General features: G+C 33.1%; 1 protein-coding gene across 1 annotated transcript in view; it reads left to right on the top strand.

Annotated features, from left to right (window-relative positions):
• Positions 1-22,177, top strand: part of slc16a2 (solute carrier family 16 member 2) — a 47,991-nt gene extending 25,814 nt beyond the window's left edge. The window contains exons 3-7 of the mRNA XM_082177026.1: positions 67-544; positions 7,372-7,515; positions 15,675-15,903; positions 19,772-20,017; positions 20,443-22,177. Coding sequence (XP_082033152.1) covers positions 67-544; positions 7,372-7,515; positions 15,675-15,903; positions 19,772-19,992 — 1,072 coding nt within the window. The 3' untranslated portion in view covers positions 19,993-20,017; positions 20,443-22,177. The remainder of the gene's footprint in view (positions 1-66; positions 545-7,371; positions 7,516-15,674; positions 15,904-19,771; positions 20,018-20,442) is intronic.
• The last annotated feature ends 230 nt before the right edge of the window (positions 22,178-22,407 follow it).

The following is a 22,407-nucleotide window of genomic DNA, read 5'->3' as shown; positions in this document are numbered from 1 at the left end:
GTAAAAAGGTGCTAGTTTGAGCTCAGTCTCTCATGTCTCTCTCTCTCTCTCTCTCTCTCTCTTCAGCACGCTGGGTCTCCGCTACTTCACATACGGGATACTGTTCGGCTGCGGATCCTCGTTTGCGTTCCAGCCATCTCTGGTGATCCTGGGGCATTATTTCCGGCAGAGACTGGGATTGGCCAACGGTGTGGTGACGGCGGGCAGCAGCCTCTTCTCGATGGGGCTCCCGGTGCTCCTGAAGAAGGTGGTGGGACCGCTGGGTCTTCCCAGAACCTTCCAGATCCTCAGCATCTTCATGCTGGTACAGTCGCTGCTGGCCCTCACCTTTAAACCGCTCATGCCCAGCGGGATGATGCCGATGCCGGGCGTGGGAATGGACGGACCCCCGTCAGGCCTGGAGTCGGCGAGCCGGTGGCAGAAGAGCCTGGGCAAAATTAGGAAGTACTTTAACGTGCGAGTGTTCAGCGTTTTGACCTATCGGGTTTGGGCGTTCGGTGTCGCCACTGCGGTTCTGGGATACTTCGTTCCCTACGTGCACCTGGTGAGTTCTGTGCTGTTTCTCAATACTGGTTTTATTAGTTTAGTGAGTGCTGTGAGTGCTGGGCGACGATTAATCGCGATTAATCGCATCCAAAATAAAAGTTTGTGTTTATATAATATGTGACCCTGGATCACGTCACCAGTCTCGAGTCGCACGGGTATATCTGTGGCAATAGCCAACAATACATTGCACGGGTCAAATTCATAGATTTTTCTTTTATGCCAAAAATCATTAGGATATTAAGTAAAGATCATGTTCCATGAAGATATTTGGTAAATTTCCTACCGTAAATATATAAAACATTTATTTTTGTGAGTGAATGCTGCACAATCGCCAACATAAATGAACAACTTTAAAGGAGATTTTCTCAATGTTTCGATCTTTTTGCACCGTCAGATTCCAGATTTTCAAATAGTTGTATCTCTGCCAAATATTGTCCTATCATAACAAATCATACATCAATGGAAATATTATTTATTCAGCTTTCAGATGATGTATAAACCTCAATTTTGGAAAATTTACCCATGTGACTGTTTTGTGGTCCAGGGCCACATTTATGTTTGTGTACTTCTAGTGTTGGGCGACGATTAATCGCGATTAATCGCATCCAAAATAAAGGTTTTGTGTTGTAGCAAATTAGCTAAAAAGATATATATATATATATATATATATATATATATATATATATATATATATAAAATTAATTATAACGAATTATAATTAATTATAAATGTTTGAATTATTTTATAGTTTTTTTACAGAATTAATAGTATAATTATTTAATCACTTCATCCAATGAACAGAAAGCATAATCATTGTTATATGTTTTATAGTGCTGGGCAACGATTAATCGCATCCAAAATACATGCACTATGTATAATTATTTTGTATATATATATATATAGGGGAGAGCGGGGCACAACCTAACGCTTTTTGACTTTCTCAGTTTGTGTAAATCTACTTATGGTTCAGAGTATTTATTTTTTCCCACATTAATTTCCCACATGTCTAGTACAATTATGTGGTTTTGTTTTATTAATACAGTATATACTTTTTTCTTGACATACCCCGAAAGAATGGAAGTGAAATGTGACAACATGCCCCATAGGTGGGGTACATTGTAACATGTGTGGGGCACATTGTAACATAACATATGACAGCTTAAAATGTTATCTGATCTAATAAAAAAAGTATACAAGACAAACTAAAATATTTTCTAAATAAAATACAATTAAAAAACTTTTTCATATAAAATAATGGCAATTTTTAATAATTAAATATAAACAAATTTTTGAGTTTTGACTACGAACACAGGAAAACACAGCTATACAACATAGTTCAAAACAAATAAATAATTAGTCATTTCTGAACATTGACTCTCAGTCTTTATTCACCTTTTTCTCACGTTTTCCCAATAAAATTAATAAAAGTATAGAATATAATAGCATATTTCTAATAGGGGCACATTGTAACGCAGTGTGACAACATGCCCCCGCCTGCACAACTGGGGTTTAAACCCGGCTAGTGTCTTCTGCTAGTTAGCGAAGCATCAAATGACTATCTCAACTGTTAAATAACATCTTGGAGATTAAAATAATATCAGATTTGTCTTATTTTAAATAAACACAAAAAATAGAGATGAAAAATTAACTTAAGTAAGAAATTTACTTTTGCTATGGTTTAATAAATGTCTATGGATATCTTCCCAAAAAAATAATAATATTGGCGGAATTTTTTTTTCTATATAGTGTTGATATGGCAACTAGTAAATACACAAAGTTTCGTCATCCATGCATGTGCAGAAGTATTTAAAACAAGCGTGTTACAACTAGCCCCGCGTTAGGTTGTGCCCCGCGCTCCCCTATACACACACATGCATGTACATATTAAGGAAAATGTGTTATTTATATATAAAATATTTATATTTATATATAATTTTAATTATGTATAAATATATATGCAGTATATACATGTAAGTATTTCTTAAATATATACATGCATGTGTGTGTATTTATGTATACAAGATAATTATACACAGTACACACACACATATATTATGTAAACACAAACTTTTATTTTGGATGCGATTAATCATGATTAATCGTTGCCCAGCACTAATTTTTTATTAAGATTTTTTATAAAAAAAAAATATTTTATTTTCATTTTTTAGTTTTAGTTAAAGTGCCCCTATTATACTATTTTAAAGGCTCCTAATGTTGTTAAAGGCTCCTAATATAAAAATAAAATTCGAAATATGAATTAATAGTATATAAATATTACTAAAATAATACTGTTGCATTTATAAAAAGAAGTGTGAACATCATTTCTTAATTTGTGTTTGTGCCACAATGGTTCAAAAGGACTTGAGGATGACTAAATATGACATTTTTTTGTTTTTGATTGAACTAACTTTTCAGTTTTAGCACATCATTTATGTATGAAACTTGCAGTAGCTCTACTTTTTATCTACAATGCCAAATCCTTTATTTGTTCAGTCAATAAATCATTAAAAATTGAAGAATTAGGCAGTTATTGTTTGTTGGCATGCTAATGCACGAAAGAAAGTCCATTTGAATTTCTGGACTGAATATTAAACATGACATTTGCTGTTTTGCAGAGGCTGTTGTTTACCATTATAAACACAAAACGCCTCCGATTTACAGTGAGTCGAGCCGGTGTGCATTTAACATTCAGAAAGCGGAGGCTATAGGAGCGAAGCGCCCGGCCCATGCATTAATAATGTTTTAGGGTTCTGTGAGCTGAAATATTTACTGCACGCTGCATGACAGAAAGCCTATGTGATGAGTCCACACATGTTGATGATGAATTATTAACTCGGCGTGTGTCATCTCAGGTCCGACTGTCCTTGTTTCACCTTTCCTTCTCACTCATTCTCTGTTGTCATAGTGATGGACATACTTTTACTCGGATACCCGACATGCGTGGCCATAATGCTGCTGTTTTTCAAAGCAAATTTAAGCTTAGAATTAGTTCCCAGCTGCTGGACTGAGTGCATAAATAGGGTTTGGGTCACAGTTAAGGGTAAACAGGCCATAAAATGTGATGATATAAGAGGATGTCTCGGTGTTTGCTGAAAGAAAAGCGTGACGCAAATGGATCCTTCTCTTTCACTGTAAAACACAGTAATTCAAGACCTTTAATGGTTCAGAGTGTGGTTAATGGAGATGTGTTCAAATTAGCCGTGTTGCGCAGTAACAAACTTACTGGCATTTTTTTCAAAATGTTTACAGTTTGTTTTTTTTTCAGTAAAAATAATTTTTTACAGTAAAAATTATACTTTTTTACAGTGTAAATTATTTATTTTTACTGGAAAAAATGTCGGTAGACATTTATATTCTTACAAAATATTCTTACTTCAAATAAATGCTGTTCGTTTGAACTTTCTATTCATCAAATAATCCTGAAAAATATGTATTAATAATCAAGAAATGTTTCTTGAGCATCAAATCATCATATTAGAGTGATTTCTGAAGGATCATGTGACACCGAAGACTGGAGTAATGATGCTGAAAATTCAGCTTTGATCACAGGAATAAATTACATTTACTATATATTCACATAGAAAACAGGTATTTTAAATGTTAATAATATTTACACTTTTTACTGTTTTTACTGTATTTTTGATCAATTAAATGCAGCCTTAGTAAGCAGAAGAGACTTCTTTCAAAAGCATTAAAAATCTGACCAACCCCAGACTTGAGCGGTAGTGAAATGTAATGCAGGCTTTAGATAGATGTAAGGAAACTGGAAGTGTGTGTGTGTGTGTGTGTTTATGTGAGCATTTGTTGCAATTGTGTTGTGTTGATATATGTCAAAACGTCGGTATGTGTTTGAAGCAAGTGTTTATTTGATTAGGTGCGAGTTAGCCAACATGTGTGTGTGTGTGTGTTTCAGATGTGTTTCTGAGCTCTTGTGGGTGTGTGTGTGTGTGTATAAAGTTAATGAGAGAGACCTTTCCCCCCTCGCCTCAGTCTCACTCTTCCACCTTCAGTCGTGTTTTTTCAGGCTTCGGAACAGAAGTAAACACTTTGTCCCGGCTTTTGTTGTACGTGTGTGTGTGTGTGTGTGTGTGTGTGTGACCCTCACCGCTCTGTGGTGAAATAGGAAAGCCCTTCCTTCGCATTAAACCTAAATGTGAAATCTCATGGCTTTTGAAGTGCCCCTAAGGTTTTCTCATTCAAGCCGGTTTCAAAAGACTGTGATCTCTAGGGTCAGGAAACGCTTCTAAAGGATTTTTTTTTTTTTTAACCCCATGACCTCAACAAGGGCGTCTATGAGCGGAAATATTCAACTTATAGCTGGCTTTCCTGTGTTCCCACCACAGAGGCGCATTAATGCCGTGGTTGATGAGGCTGAAGAAAAGGGGCTTTGATGAAGACGATGGCCACACAAAGCCAGCCGTTCAGTCCAGCGGTGGTTACCAAGTCACGGGAATCACACTTAACTAGCACTTCTATGTCAACCAGAGATGAATGTTTATGTGTTTGGACAAGATACTGTGGAGTGGAGCTATAAAAAGATCATTTGATGTTAGACAAACAGACAGACAGACTATCGTTCATAAGGTCGGGGTTTGTACGATTTTTGTTGTTTTATTTAGGCTGATCAAAACATATTGTGGAATATTATTACAATTTAAAATAACTGTTTTCTATTTTAATATGTTTTACAATGTAACTTATTCCTGTGATGGGAAGCTTAATTTTCAGCGTCATAAACTCCTGGTGTCCCATTATTGAGTTTCAGTTTTAACATTGTTCCATTTGTTCCATGTTGTCTGTGGGATCTCCTGAAATTCTGTTTCAGATTCAGGAGCATTTTGTTTTTTCAGAAATCATTCTAATTTGCTGATTTTCTGCACAAGAAGCATTTCTGATTATTATCAATGTTGAAAACAGCTGAGCTGCTTCATATTTAATTTTTATATTGGATAGACAGACAGACAGAGATATATATATATATATAGACAGATAGATAGACAGACAGACAGACAGACAGACAGACAGACAAACAGACATACAGACATTATAGATAGACAGACAGACAGACATTATAGATAGATAGACAGACAGACAGACAGACATACAGACAGACAGACAGACAGAGATATATATATATAGACAGACAGACAGACATTATAGATAGATAGACAGACAGACAGACAGACATACAGACAGACAGAGATATATATATATAGACAGACAAACAGACATACAGACATTATAGATAGACAGACAGACAGACAGACAGACATTATAGATAGATAGATAGACAGACAGACAGACAAACAGACATACAGACATTATAGATAGACAGACAGACAGACAGACAGACAGACAGACAGACAGACAGACATTATAGATAGACAGACAGACATACAGACATTATAGATAGACAGACAGACAGACATTATAGATAGACAGACAGGCAGACATTATAGATAGACAGACAGACAGACAGACATTATAGATAGACAGACAGACAGACAGACATACAGACATTATAGATAGACAGACAGACAGACAGACATTATAGATTTATAGACAGACAGGCAGACAGACATTATAGATAGACAGACAGACAGACAGACATTATAGATAGACATACATTATAGATAGACAGACAGACAGACAGACAGGCAGACATTATAGATAGACAGACAGACAGACAGACATTATAGATAGACAGACAGACAGACATACAGACATTATAGATAGACAGACAGACATACAGACATTATAGACAGACAGACAGGCAGACATTATAGATAGACAGACAGACATACATTATAGATAGATAGACAGACAGACAGACAGACATTATAGATAGACAGACAGACAGACAGGCAGACATTATAGATAGACAGACAGACATTATAGATAGATAGACAGACAGGCAGACAGACAGACAGACAGACAGACATTATAGATAGACAGACAGACATTATAGATAGACAGACAGACATTATAGATTGATAGACAGACAGGCATACATTATAGATAGACAGACAGACAGACATACATTATAGATAGATAGACAGACAGACAGACAGACATTATAGATAGACAGACAGACATTATAGATAGACAGACAGACAGACAGACAGACATTATAGATAGATAGACAGACAGGCAGACATTATAGATAGACAGACAGACAGACAGATGTTATAGACAAACAGACGTTATAGATAGACAGACAGACAGACAGACAGACATTATAGATAGATAGATAGATAGACAGACAGACAGACAGACAGACAGACAGACATTATAGATAGACAGACAGACAGACAGACAGACAGACAGACAGACAGACAGACAGACATAGATAGACACACAGACAGACAGACGTTATAGATAGACAGACAGACAGACAGACAGACAGACATTATAGATAGACAGACAGACAGACAGACAGGTATTATAGACAGACAGACAGACAGACAGACAGATATTATAGATAGATAGACAGACAGACAGACAGACATTATAGATAGACAGACAGACAGACAGACAGACATTATAGATAGATAGACACACAGACAGACAGACATTATAGATAGATAGACAGACAGACAGACATTATAGATAGATAGACACACAGACAGACAGATATTATAGATAGACAGACAGACATCATAGATAGTTATAGATAGATAGACAGACAGACAGACAGACAGATATTATAGACAGACAGACAGACAGACAGACAGACATCATAGATAGTTATAGATACTGTAGATAGATAAGATAATTCTGCATGTGTAATGTTAATCTCCTGATGTGTTTCCTGTGTCGGTACAGATGAGCTATGTGAAGGAGCGGTTTGTAGACACTCAGAGGGAATGGCTTCTGCTCGTTTGTATCGGAGCGTCGTCTGGAGTTGGTCGACTGATGTTTGGGAAGATCGGAGACCTCATTCCCGGAGTAAATAAAATCTACTTGCAGGTACGGAATGTTTGTGATGAATATTTCCATAACCGGAAGAATTCAGCAATGCTGATGCGATGCCGCCAGAGCATGAAATGAAATCAGAGACACTCGAGGTCACAAGGTCATCAGTGGCGTCAGTGTTTCTCAAGGTCTATATGCATGTTCTAGAAGTGGAACAAATTTTGAATCAGTTTTTCTCATTAGTGATGAGAATCTTTTTCATATGATCTCAGTATATACAGGGCTGGCTATTTTGTATTTATAAATATTTTGCTAAATATGTGCACTATATTAGGCTACATATTTATTATATTTTTTACGTATATCATAAAAATATTAGAACGTTGTTATTATAATAAAAAAACCATTATATTTATATTATTATATATTATTTTATATATTTTATATTTTAAAAGTATATATTATATTTTTAACCTTTAATAATAATACTAGCTGACAGGGCTCTCTGTGTGATTTTTTTTCTCTTGAGAAAAATTCACATGTATCTACTGTACCTAATATTTATCCAAATTAATCGATATTGAATCAAGATCAGAATCAAATCACAAGAATTCAATTTAAATCGTGAAATTTGTGTCAAGCAATAACAAAAACAGTAGCCTACCAGTCATTGGACCATGTAAACATTGTAACATGTTTTCACTAAACTTAATAAAATTATGTTTTATTAACACATTACTATTATTATTAAGTTTTAATAATACCCCCCCCCCCCAGTATATAATAGCCCTGTATATATATGATACAGTATATAATAGCCCTGTATATATGATACAGTATATAATAGCCCTCTATATATATGATACAGTATATAATAGCCCTGTATATATGATACAGTATATAATAGCCCTCTATATATGATACAGTATATAATAGCCCTGTATATATGATACAGTATATAATAGCCCTATATATGATACAGTATATAATAGCCCTCTATATATGATACAGTATATAATAGCCCTATATATATGATACAGTATATATACGATACAGTATATAATAGCCCTCTATATATATGATACAGTATATAATAGCCCTCTATATATATGATACAGTATATAATAGCCCTCTATATATATGATACAGTATATAATAGCCCTCTATATATATGATACAGTATATAATAGCCCTCTATATATACGATACAGTATATAATAGCCCTCTATATATATGATACAGTATATAATAGCCCTCTATATATATGATACAGTATATAATAGCCCTCTATATATGATACAGTATATAATAGCCCTCTATATATGATACAGTATATAATAGCCCTCTATATATGATACATTATATAATAGCCCTCTATATATGATACAGTATATAATAGCCCTCTATATATGATACAGTATATAATAGCCCTGTATATTATGATACAGTATATAATAGCCCTCTATATATGATACATTATATAATAGCCCTCTATATATGATACAGTATATAATAGCCCTCTATATATGATACAGTATATAATAGCCCTCTATATATGATACAGTATATAATAGCCCTGTATATATGATACAGTATATAATAGCCCTCTATATATGATACAGTATATAATAGCCCTCTATATATGATACAGTATATAATAGCCCTATATATATGATACAGTATATAATAGCCCTGTATATATGATACAGTATATAATAGCCCTCTATATATGATACAGTATATAATAGCCCTCTATATATGATACAGTATATAATAGCCCTCTATATATGATACAGTATATAATAGCCCTCTATATATATGATACAGTATATAATAGCCCTCTATATATGATACAGTATATAATAGCCCTATATATATGATACAGTATATAATAGCCCTGTATATTATGATACAGTATATAATAGCCCTCTATATATGATACAGTATATAATAGCCCTCTATATATGATACAGTATATAATAGCCCTCTATATATGATACAGTATATAATAGCCCTCTATATATATGATACAGTATATAATAGCCCTCTATATATGATACAGTATATTATAGCCCTCTATATATGATACAGTATATAATAGCCCTGTATATATGATACAGTATATAATAGCCCTCTATATATATATGATACAGTATATAATAGCCCTCTATATATATGATACAGTATATAATAGCCCTCTATATATGATACAGTATATAATAGCCCTATATAATAGCCCTCTATATATGATACAGTATATAATAGCCCTCTATATATATATGATACAGGGATGGAAATTAACTTTTTTGTCCACCGGCCACTGTGGCTGGTGGATTTCAAAATCTACCAGCCACTCAATGTTTTTACCAGCCACTTTCTTGTTTTTAACCGACAATGTGTAACTGCATGTGAAAATTAATACTACAAGATCTACAATACTTAAGCAGTTTATTTAATCTCAAGTCTCAATGAAATACTGACATTTTCTCTTTCTCTCTTATATATATATTTCTCTTTTTTACCTGGATGTGGCATTTGAATGATTCGTGGTCTTTTATGGCTTCCAGTTTTAGGTTTTTAGTCCCAACAATGAAACTAGGGCTGGGCGATATGGACCAAAAGTCATATCCCGATTATTTAGGCTGAATATCGATATACGATATATATCCCGATATTTTTTCTGCAAAGTGAGAGCAAATGTTCAGTCAAAGTCAAAGCCAAATATGACATGTCACAAGTAGTTTTATTGAAACCGGCTATTTCCACACACACAAGTACTGTCCCCCTTTACTTAACATAAATTGTAAGAATATGACTAATAGTAAAGACTAGTACTAATAAATAAACATTAGGCCTATGCTAAAGCTATTAAATAGCAGTTCCAAACTAGTTTTTGTTAATACAATGTTGGTATGAGCCACTAGAGTCATTTAAAAATATAAAAAATAACACAAAGAAAAATAAAGTGGCATTTTGGGGTTAATATGGAAACGACAGTTACCATGGTGAATACACAATATTAACAATAACTGTTAATGAACCATGGAAAGTGCTCCTGATGAATAGTATGAAAATCATCCCTGCATTACTTTTATTTTGTGTAATTTACAACGTAACGGCGTTGCATGCTCGTAGTTTATTTTGCACTTTATATACAGTGAGGCGATACACAGCGCGCGCCGCCGCATTTGCGCGTGCATTTGAAGAGTGTTCGCTATGAGAACAGGATAACGGCTGACGTGACAGGACAAGAAAGTCCGTTTTTCTGAGGTGAAATACTTTATTTCAGCGTACACTTATGTCCTCTAAAAGTGTCCGCCGTCTGTGTGAAACAGTATATTTTTATTTACCCGCCACGGTGGCCGGTAGGTGAAGCGAATTTACCCGCCACAACACAAAATCACCCGCATTTGGCTGGTGGCGGGTGCTAATTTCCATCCCTGATATGATACAGTATATAATAGCCCTCTATACATATGATACAGTATATAATAGCCCTCTATATATGATACAGTATATAATAGCCCTCTATATATGATACAGTATATAATAGCCCTCTATATATATGATACAGTATATAATAGCCCTCTATATATGATACAGTATATAATAGCCCTCTATATATGATACTTTATATAATAGCCCTCTATATATGATACAGTATATAATAGCCCTCTATATATGATACAGTATATAATAGCCCTCTATATATGATACAGTATATAATAGCCCTCTATATATGATACAGTATATAATAGCCCTCTATATATGATACAGTATATAATAGCCCTCTATATATGATACAGTATATAATAGCCCTCTATATATGATACAGTATATAATAGCCCTCTATATATGATACAGTATATAATAGCCCTCTATATATGATACAGTATATAATAGCCCTCTATATATATGATGCAGTATATAATAGCCCTCTATATATATGATACAGTATATAATAGCCCTCTATATATGATACAGTATATAATAGCCCTCTATATATATGATGCAGTATATAATAGCCCTCTATATATATGATACAGTATATAATAGCCCTCTATATATGATACAGTATATAATAGCCCTCTATATATATGATGCAGTATATAATAGCCCTCTATATATATGATACAGTATATAATAGCCCTCTATATACGATACAGTATATAATAGCCCTCTATATATATGATACAGTATATAATAGCCCTCTATATATATGATACAGTATATAATAGCCCTCTATATATATGATACAGTATATAATAGCCCTCTATATATGATACTTTATATAATAGCCCTCTATATATGATACAGTATATAATAGCCCTGTATATTATGATACAGTATATAATAGCCCTCTATATATGATACAGTATATAATAGCCCTCTATATATGATACAGTATATAATAGCCCTGTATATATATGATACAGTATATAATAGCCCTCTATATATGATACAGTATATAATAGCCCTCTATATATGATACAGTATATAATAGCCCTGTATATTATGATACAGTATATAATAGCCCTCTATATATGATACAGTATATAATAGCCCTCTATATATGATACAGTATATAATAGCCCTGTATATATATGATACAGTATATAATAGCCCTGTATATTATGATACAGTATATAATAGCCCTCTATATATGATACTTTATATAATAGCCCTCTATATATGATACAGTATATAATAGCCCTCTATATATGATACAGTATATAATAGCCCTGTATATATGATACAGTATATAATAGCCCTATATATATGATACAGTATATAATAGCCCTCTATATATGATACAGTATATAATAGCCCTCTATATATGATACAGTATATAATAGCCCTCTATATATGATACAGTATATAATAGCCCTCTATATATGATACAGTATATAATAGCCCTCTATATATGATACAGTATATAATAGCCCTGTATATTATGATTCAGTATATAATAGCCCTCTATATATGATACAGTATATAATAGCCCTGTATATATGATACAGTATATAATAGCCCTCTATATATGATACAGTATATAATAGCCCTGTATATACAGTATGATACAGTATATAATAGCCCTCTATATATGATACAGTATATAATAGCCCTGTATATTATGATACAGTATATAATAGCCCTCTATATATGATACAGTATATAATAGCCCTGTATATACAGTATGATACAGTATATAATAGCCCTCTATATATGATACAGTATATAATAGCCCTGTATATATGATACAGTATATAATAGCCCTCTATATATGATACAGTATATAATAGCCCTGTATATTATGATACTTTATATAATAGCCCTCTATATATATGATACAGTATATAATAGCCCTCTATATATATGATACAGTATATAATAGCCCTCTATATATGATACTTTATATAATAGCCCTCTATATATGATACAGTATATAATAGCCCTCTATATATGATACAGTATATAATAGCCCTCTATATATGATACTTTATATAATAGCCCTCTATATATGATACAGTATATAATAGCCCTCTATATATGATACAGTATATAATAGCCCTCTATATATGATACAGTATATAATAGCCCTCTATATATGATACAGTATATAATAGCCCTCTATATATGATACAGTATATAATAGCCCTGTATATTATGATACAGTATATAATAGCCCTCTATATATGATACTTTATATAATAGCCCTCTATATATGATACAGTATATAATAGCCCTCTATATATGATACAGTATATAATAGCCCTGTATATATGATACAGTATATAATAGCCCTATATATATGATACAGTATATAATAGCCCTCTATATATGATACAGTATATAATAGCCCTCTATATATGATACAGTATATAATAGCCCTCTATATATGATACAGTATATAATAGCCCTGTATATATGATACAGTATATAATAGCCCTCTATATATGATACAGTATATAATAGCCCTGTATATATGATACAGTATATAATAGCCCTCTATATATGATACAGTATATAATAGCCCTCTATATATGATACAGTATATAATAGCCCTCTATATATGATACAGTATATAATAGCCCTCTATATATGATACAGTATATAATAGCCCTCTATATATGATACAGTATATAATAGCCCTCTATATATGATACAGTATATAATAGCCCTCTATATATGATACAGTATATAATAGCCCTCTATATATGATACAGTATATAATAGCCCTGTATATTATGATACAGTATATAATAGCCCTCTATATATGATACTTTATATAATAGCCCTCTATATATGATACAGTATATAATAGCCCTCTATATATGATACAGTATATAATAGCCCTGTATATATGATACAGTATATAATAGCCCTATATATATGATACAGTATATAATAGCCCTCTATATATGATACAGTATATAATAGCCCTCTATATATGATACAGTATATAATAGCCCTCTATATATGATACAGTATATAATAGCCCTCTATATATGATACAGTATATAATAGCCCTGTATATATGATACAGTATATAATAGCCCTCTATATATGATACAGTATATAATAGCCCTGTATATATGATACAGTATATAATAGCCCTCTATATATGATACAGTATATAATAGCCCTCTATATATGATACAGTATATAATAGCCCTCTATATATATGATACAGTATATAATAGCCCTCTATATATGATACATTATATAATAGCCCTCTATATATGATACAGTATATAATAGCCCTCTATATATATGATACAGTATATAATAGCCCTCTATATATGATACAGTATATAATAGCCCTCTATATATATGATACAGTATATAATAGCCCTCTATATATATGATACAGTATATAATAGCCCTCTATATATGATACTTTATATAATAGCCCTCTATATATGATACAGTATATAATAGCCCTCTATATATGATACAGTATATAATAGCCCTCTATATATGATACAGTATATAATAGCCCTGTATATTATGATACAGTATATAATAGCCCTCTATATATGATACAGTATATAATAGCCCTCTATATATGATACAGTATATAATAGCCCTCTATATATGATACAGTATATTATAGCCCTCTATATATATGATACAGTATATAATAGCCCTCTATATATGATACAGTATATTATAGCCCTCTATATATATGATACAGTATATAATAGCCCTCTATATATGATACAGTATATAATAGCCCTCTATATATGATACAGTATATAATAGCCCTCTATATATGATACAGTATATAATAGCCCTCTATATATGATACAGTATATAATAGCCCTGTATATATGATACAGTATATAATAGCCCTCTATATATGATACATTATATAATAGCCCTCTATATATGATACAGTATATAATAGCCCTCTATATATGATACAGTATATAATAGCCCTCTATATATGATACAGTATATAATAGCCCTCTATATATGATACAGTATATAATAGCCCTCTATATATGATACAGTATATAATAGCCCTGTATATTATGATACAGTATATAATAGCCCTCTATATATGATACAGTATATAATAGCCCTCTATATATGATACAGTATATAATAGCCCTGTATATTATGATTCAGTATATAATAGCCCTCTATATATGATACAGTATATAATAGCCCTGTATATTATGATACAGTATATAATAGCCCTCTATATATGATACAGTATATAATAGCCCTCTATATATGATACAGTATATAATAGCCCTGTATATTATGATACAGTATATAATAGCCCTCTATATATGATACAGTATATAATAGCCCTCTATATATGATACAGTATATAATAGCCCTGTATATTATGATACAGTATATAATAGCCCTCTATATATGATACAGTATATAATAGCCCTGTATATTATGATACAGTATATAATAGCCCTCTATATATGATACAGTATATAATAGCCCTGTATATTATGATACAGTATATAATAGCCCTCTATATATGATACAGTATATAATAGCCCTCTATATATGATACAGTATATAATAGCCCTCTATATATGATACAGTATATAATAGCCCTCTATATATATATAAAAGCCCTTTTCTATGGTATTTTTCTACTTAAATTTATTAGATTAAATTAAGGTTTGATGGATCAAACTTTCTACGTTCTGAGACGAGTGTGTGTGTTTATGTGTGTGTAGGTGGCTTCGTTCATATTGCTGGGTCTGATGTCGATGATGATACCTCAGTGCGCCACGTTCGAGGGTCTGGTGGTGGTTTTCGTATTGATGGGTTTTTGTGACGGCTGTTTCATCACCATCATGGCTCCCATCGCCTTCGAGCTGGTCGGGCCGATGCAGGCGTCTCAAGCCATCGGATACCTCCTCGGCCTCATGGCCATACCGATGACAGCCGGACCACCACTCGCAGGTGAGGGGCCATATTTCATAACCATATGACCTGATTATTTAGAAGTCCTGCGAATGCGTTGCAGTAAAAATGTGATATAATATGAGGCTGAGCAAATAATGATGATTTTTTATTTTTGTGTGAACTTTTGGCAATAAACAAGTGCCAACGTGCAGCCACCGAATACAACATTTTAAAAGACAATTGAGACTTTTTATCTCACAACTGCGCTTTTACATCTCACTTTTCACTATCACACAATTCTGACTTTATAACACGCAAATGCAACTTTATATCACGCAATTCTGACTTTCTCAGAATTGCAAGATATAAAGTCAGAATTGCGTGATATAAAGTTGCATTTGCGTGTTATAAAGTCAGAATTGTGTGATATAAAGTTGCAATTGTGAGATATAAAGTTGCATTTGCGTGATATAAAGTCAGAATTGTGTGATATAAAGTTGCAATTGTGTGATATAAAGTTGCATTTGCGTGATATAGTCAGAATTGTGTGTTATAAAGTTGCAATTGTGAGATATAAAGTTGCATTTGCGTGATATAAAGTCAGAATTGCGTGATATAAAGTTGCAATTGTGAGATATAAAGTTGCATTTACGTGATATAAAGTCAGAATTGCGTGATATAAAGTTGCAATTGTGAGATATAAAGTTGCATTTGCGTGATATAAAGTCAGAATTGCGTGATATAAAATCAGAATTGTGAGATATAAAGTTGCATTTGCGTGATATAGTCAGAATTGTGTGTTATAAAGTCGCATTTGCGTGTTATAAAGTCCAATTCTATGGAAAAAAATATATTTTCTCAGATATAAAGTCAGAATTGCGTGATATAAAGTTGCAATTATGATATATAAAGTCAGAATTGCGTGATATAAAGTTGCAATTGTGAGATATAAAGTTGCATTTGCGTGATATAGTCAGAATTGCGTGATATAAAGTCGCATTTGCGTGTTATAAAGTCCAATTCTATGGGAAAATATATATTTTCACAGAATTGCATGTTTATATCTCACAATTCTGACTTTATAACACACAATTGCGGCTTTATATCACGCAATTGAGTGTTACAAAGTCAGAATTGTGAGATATAAACATGCGATTCTGAGAAAAAAGTCAGTCTTTTTTTTCTTAGAAATAGACTTTATAACACAATTGCGACTTTATATCATACAATTATGAGATAAAAAGTCAGAATTGTGAGATAAAAAAGTCGCGATTACCTTTTTTATTTTTTATTCTGTGGTGGAAACAAGCTTCCATAGACTTGTATCAAAAACATAAAAGAATCTTACTGACCCCAAACTTTTGAATGGTAGTGTGTGTATATATATATATAATTGATTTATTTTTTGCTCAATGGTCTTTGTGCTGCAAGAATTCCTCTCTTCCATGCAGCGTAACTAATGTCCGTCTAAAGACACAATAAAATCTTTATATACAACTTGTAGATAAATAATGAAAATGTGATTTAATCAGCCAGCATGCTGATCTTGGCTGCGTTTCCCAGAGAAGACACACACACACACACACACACACACACACACACACACACACACACACACACACACAACAGGCTAAGTGTTTTCCCAGTTTATGCGTCCGGTGGACAGGAATAAGATTTATTTTGGAGGGTAAATTCCAAGGTCTCCCCGTGAGCATATTTATTTTGGACTGTTGACATAAATGCTCTTGTTCAGCGACGGTCTCCATATGTTTTCAGTTCCCAATCCAAATCCAAGCTTTCATTTTGAAGCATTAGACATAATAACATCTACTTGTACTCCAGTAAATGGACCTTATATATTTGCAGGTCTCAAGGTTCATTTGTAAAATACTGACGTTACCTGTCAGAACTCCGGGTCGGATTCAGGAACGCTGAGAACCTGAAGCATCATTCATAGGATCTCGTTTCAAAGCGCCGGCCTTCACGGCAGGAGCGCTACGGCTAGGTTTGGATTGGCCGTCACATGCTGTTATTTCACACACTTGGAACCGTGATCGGACTTCTAAATGTCTATTTATTTAAGTTTCAAGTGGTCTTATATCTTTTGTATCAGAGGCTGGGGAGAATCTTACCAGAGTCTGAACCGCTCGTGTAGTTGTTTTGCTTGAGATTCGTTCCAGACCTCAAGCCTCATTGAAATCCCTGGAGAAGGATATTGAAATCGAGAGCATTTTAATGTGGCCGTCATAGTGGGGAGTCTCAGCTGAATTTGAATCGCATTAGTTCCATTCTTTAGCAGTCTTTTTATTTAAAGTCAACATGACATTTTCATCATTTACTTTCATCTCTGTCTTATGTTATTCTAAAGGAAAGCTTCATTTTCTTTTAACTTTTCTTTTGATTTTTCATTTTCACACACAAGCACGCACACACACACACACACACACACACACACACACACACACACACACACACACACACACACACACACACACACACACACACACACACACACACACACACACACACACACACACACACACACACACAAAAAAAACAATTCACTAGTATGTGGTATGACAAGAATGTCCAAGAAATATATAAAAAATAAATCATGTAACAAAAAGAAAGAAAACAAGTTTGTGCTTTAAACAGTGCACAAATGTCACAAAAACACATCTTCATAATCTTTTGTATTTGTATATTGTAATATATATTTAAATGTTGTTTTTAAATTGTATTAAATATAATTTGAATTGTGTGTGTGTATATATATATATATATACACACACAGACAATGGACAATGTATATTTAAAAATATATATATTTTCATCATATAAATAATATAAATATATGATGAAAATATTAAACATTTACTTTTTTTTAAAAATATATTTTCCACCTCTGGATATAGTATGTGTATATATATACAGTACTGTGCGAAAGTCTTAGGCATGTTAATATCCCCCCCCCCCCCCCCTCAATAATGATACATTATTACAATTTAAAATAATTGGTTTTCAATTTATTATACTTTAAATTATCATTTATTTCTGTGATGCAAAGCTGAATTTTCAGGATCATTACTCCAGTCTATCACATGATCCTTTAGAAATCATTCTAATATGATGATTCATTATCAAAGTTGGAAACAGTTCTGCTGCTTAATATTTTTTGATAACCTGTGATACTTTTTTAGGATACTTTGATGAATAAAAAGTAAAAAAATTGAAATGTTTTGTAACAACAATATACACTACTGGTCAGTAATTTGGGGTCAGTATTTTTTTTTTTTTTTTTTTTGAAATAAATCAATACTTTTATTCAGCAAGGATGTGTTAAATTGATAAAAAGTGATACATTTTTTTTATATTATTAGAAAATATTTTTTTATTTTGAATAAATGCAGTTCTTTTTAACCTTTTATTCATCAAATATATTAGGCAGCAGAACTGTGTCCAACACTCATAATAAATCAGAATATTAGAATGATTTCTAAAGGATCATGTGATAGACTGGAGTAATGATGCTGAAAATTCAGCTTTGCATCACAGAAATAAATTATAATTTAAAGTATAATAAATTGAAAACCAATTATTTTAAATTGTAATAATATATCACAATATTAAATTTTTTGTTCTGTATTTTTGATCAAATAAATGCAGGCTTGATGAGCAGAAGAAACTTCTTTCAAAAACATTAAAAATAGTAATGTGTCCAAACTTTTGACCTGTACTGTGTATATATATATACAGTTAAATATAAACAGTTATTTAAAGCTTGCAACAATAATAGTAACAACATTTCCTTCTCATGGGGTTATATGAGATGCTCTTCAGCCTTTACCTCATCAGATATTTTGTGATAATGTCGTTTCATCTCTCATATCTGTTCTTGTTTTCTACATCACATCTTCTTTCTCAGGTCTTCTTCGCGACCATTTTAAAAACTACTACGTGGCGTTTTATCTGGCTGGGATTCCTCCAATAGTGGGAGGAATCGTGATGTTCTTCGTTCCTCTGGTGCACCGGCGCGCGCAGAGGCGGCAGAAGGAGGTCGACGACCCCAGCATGGACAAGATGTTGAAGAACTGCTCCAACGGAGACATGCTGCCGGGATACACCGACATGGAGACGCACATATGAAGCCCACACACACACACACACAAAGGTAGCAGCTACTGTAAAAATCAGGTTCAGTTTCAACAGTAAAAGACTGGAAAAATGCTGCGTTAAACTGTAATAAATGTAAGGGGACATACAATACAATGTGTATATATATATATAAAATGTAGGTAACGCTTTATTTTACAGTGTCCTTGTTGCATATGTTACATGTACTTGCCGTAGTAATAACAGTAAATTATGCATAATTACATGCAACTAACATATGTAACAAGGACACTGTAAAATAAAGTGTTACCGAAATGGCTTGCGATTGCCAAAAAAGTTAATTTTGGACTCTGACTCTTTACATCTGAGATAGATGAGGGGCTGCTCAAGCTTAATATTTGATGTGTGACATGAAAAACTGGCACCCCAGCTTATGTGTGTGTGTGTGTGTGTGTGACGTCTGTTGTTCCTCTCTCTCTGCAGGGATTCATCAGTGTGTGTCAGAGATGGTGTATCTCCTCTTTGCTTGTCTCTAATCAAACTCGAGGTCTCAAGGCTTTCCCCCTTGCTCTTCTTCTGTGCCGGAGAGGAGATGTGATCGTCCAATCCCACGCTGCCGTTTCCACCAGCTCCCGAAAGCGACTGAACGACTTCCCAATGCGGATCCGTGCCGGAATCCCCGGCTCGTGTTCGAGCGGACACTGAACGGAGAGCTCAGGTAGTGCGGGAGCCATCGCTTCAATTAGGACCTTTAAAAAGGAAAACAAAACCTTCATCAATTTGACGTGTTTTACAGAGAGAAAAAAAGAGCTTGATACTGTAGATCTTTATTTCCATTTATTTTCCAGATTATGCAAATCAGATTTGTATGCTTTAGATTTTTTTTTAGCGTAAGATTTTATGAGAAAAATCCGTCTTTCTTCGTGCACTTTCTGCTATCGACATTGATAACCTCAGCCGTGATTTATTTTAGCATACCGTACCGAAGCTGTTAGCGTATCGCTTATGAATTATGTAGAAATGCACATTAAACGAGGAATCATTTTTATGGATTTTTTTTTTTTTTTTTATAATCCTCTGTCCTTAGTTAAATCTGCTAGATTTAGTTCAGTGATCAGCTATGCACTAAGGAGTTCACAAACTGTGCCATGAGCCTTGAGCCAGATGAAAACTAAAGCATCCGTAGAGCTAGGAATCAATAAAGAAAATAATTCGAAATTATATTTTGCATAATTTTTTTTTTGACAATTAAGCACATTTTCCACCAAATTTATATAATGCGAAAACAATCTTATTTTCATCATCACAATACAGCAAACAAAGACATAAAATCCGGATTAATAAATTAAATCAGTACAACGAATACTAGAATATAAAAAAATATTTTTTGAAGTTGTAAATGAAACAGATTATAGGAGAAAATATTTTATTTTTATTTTTTTTCTACTTAAAAACGTCATGTTTAATCCAATGTGTTACTTGTCATTTCTAAGTGAAAATTGTTTTGAGATAAATCCTATACCAATACATTTTTTCAGTGCACCGTTTATGCAAAATATAATTTCTTATTTTTAGGGTAAAATATGACCCAGACATATATTGATTTTTTTTTTTTTTTTTTGAGATCCACTCAAGGACAGAATCACTACATTTGCTAGAACTATGTTTTTAAAAATCTAAATATGTGTCTTTTTTCCACATTTGACTCCCATTTATTGTATTTTTTTAAGAATTTATATTTTGGTTATATGTATTGTGTCTCGTTTGTTACATTGAAAAAGAAAATCTGGCATTTGAATTGAATGGACTTTGAGGTTCTTATGAAGACAATCAAAGCGTGATCTGACCTGTAAAACTGTCACATCTGTGATTCTGTTTAAGAATGGAAAGAACAGATTGCTCTAAGCAAAACAACACAGTAGTATTATACAAAGTGGGCCATGTTTATGAGTATTAGTGAATTATTATGTGAAGAACGTGACATTTGAAGCTGTTTTTTTTCTTTTGATTGTGTCTTTGTTTTGGTCGATAACTTAAACATGTCTGACGTGTTTGGTGAGAGCAGTCATTAGCTTTTTCTCAATCTCTGTTCCAAAAACCAGTGAGAAATAACAATTCATCTAAGAGAAATATTGATTTAGATGAGACATATATTCCGCCCCCTAGTGGCCTATATGAGTCTATACATCTGTAAAAAAAAAAAGTCAACAATCGAAAACATTTTTTTGGAGGGGGGGAGGGGGGGAGGGGGGAGGGGGGGGTAATATTTAAAGGAACATGCCGACTTTTTGGGACTTTATCTTATTCACCGTATCCCCCAGAGTTAGATAAGTCCACACACACCCTTCTCATCTCTGTGTGTGCCGTAACTCTGTCTGACGCACCCACCGCTAGCCTAGCTTAGCACAAAGACTGGAGGTAAATGGCTCCAGCTAGCATACTGCTCCC

Source organism: Leuciscus leuciscus, assembly GCF_965113295.1.
Source record: "Leuciscus leuciscus genome assembly, chromosome: 8".
NCBI classification, from domain to species: domain Eukaryota; kingdom Metazoa; phylum Chordata; class Actinopteri; order Cypriniformes; family Leuciscidae; genus Leuciscus; species Leuciscus leuciscus.
The sequence above is the reverse complement of the archived record's forward strand: the minus strand, read 5'-3'. Positions and strand labels throughout refer to the sequence as shown.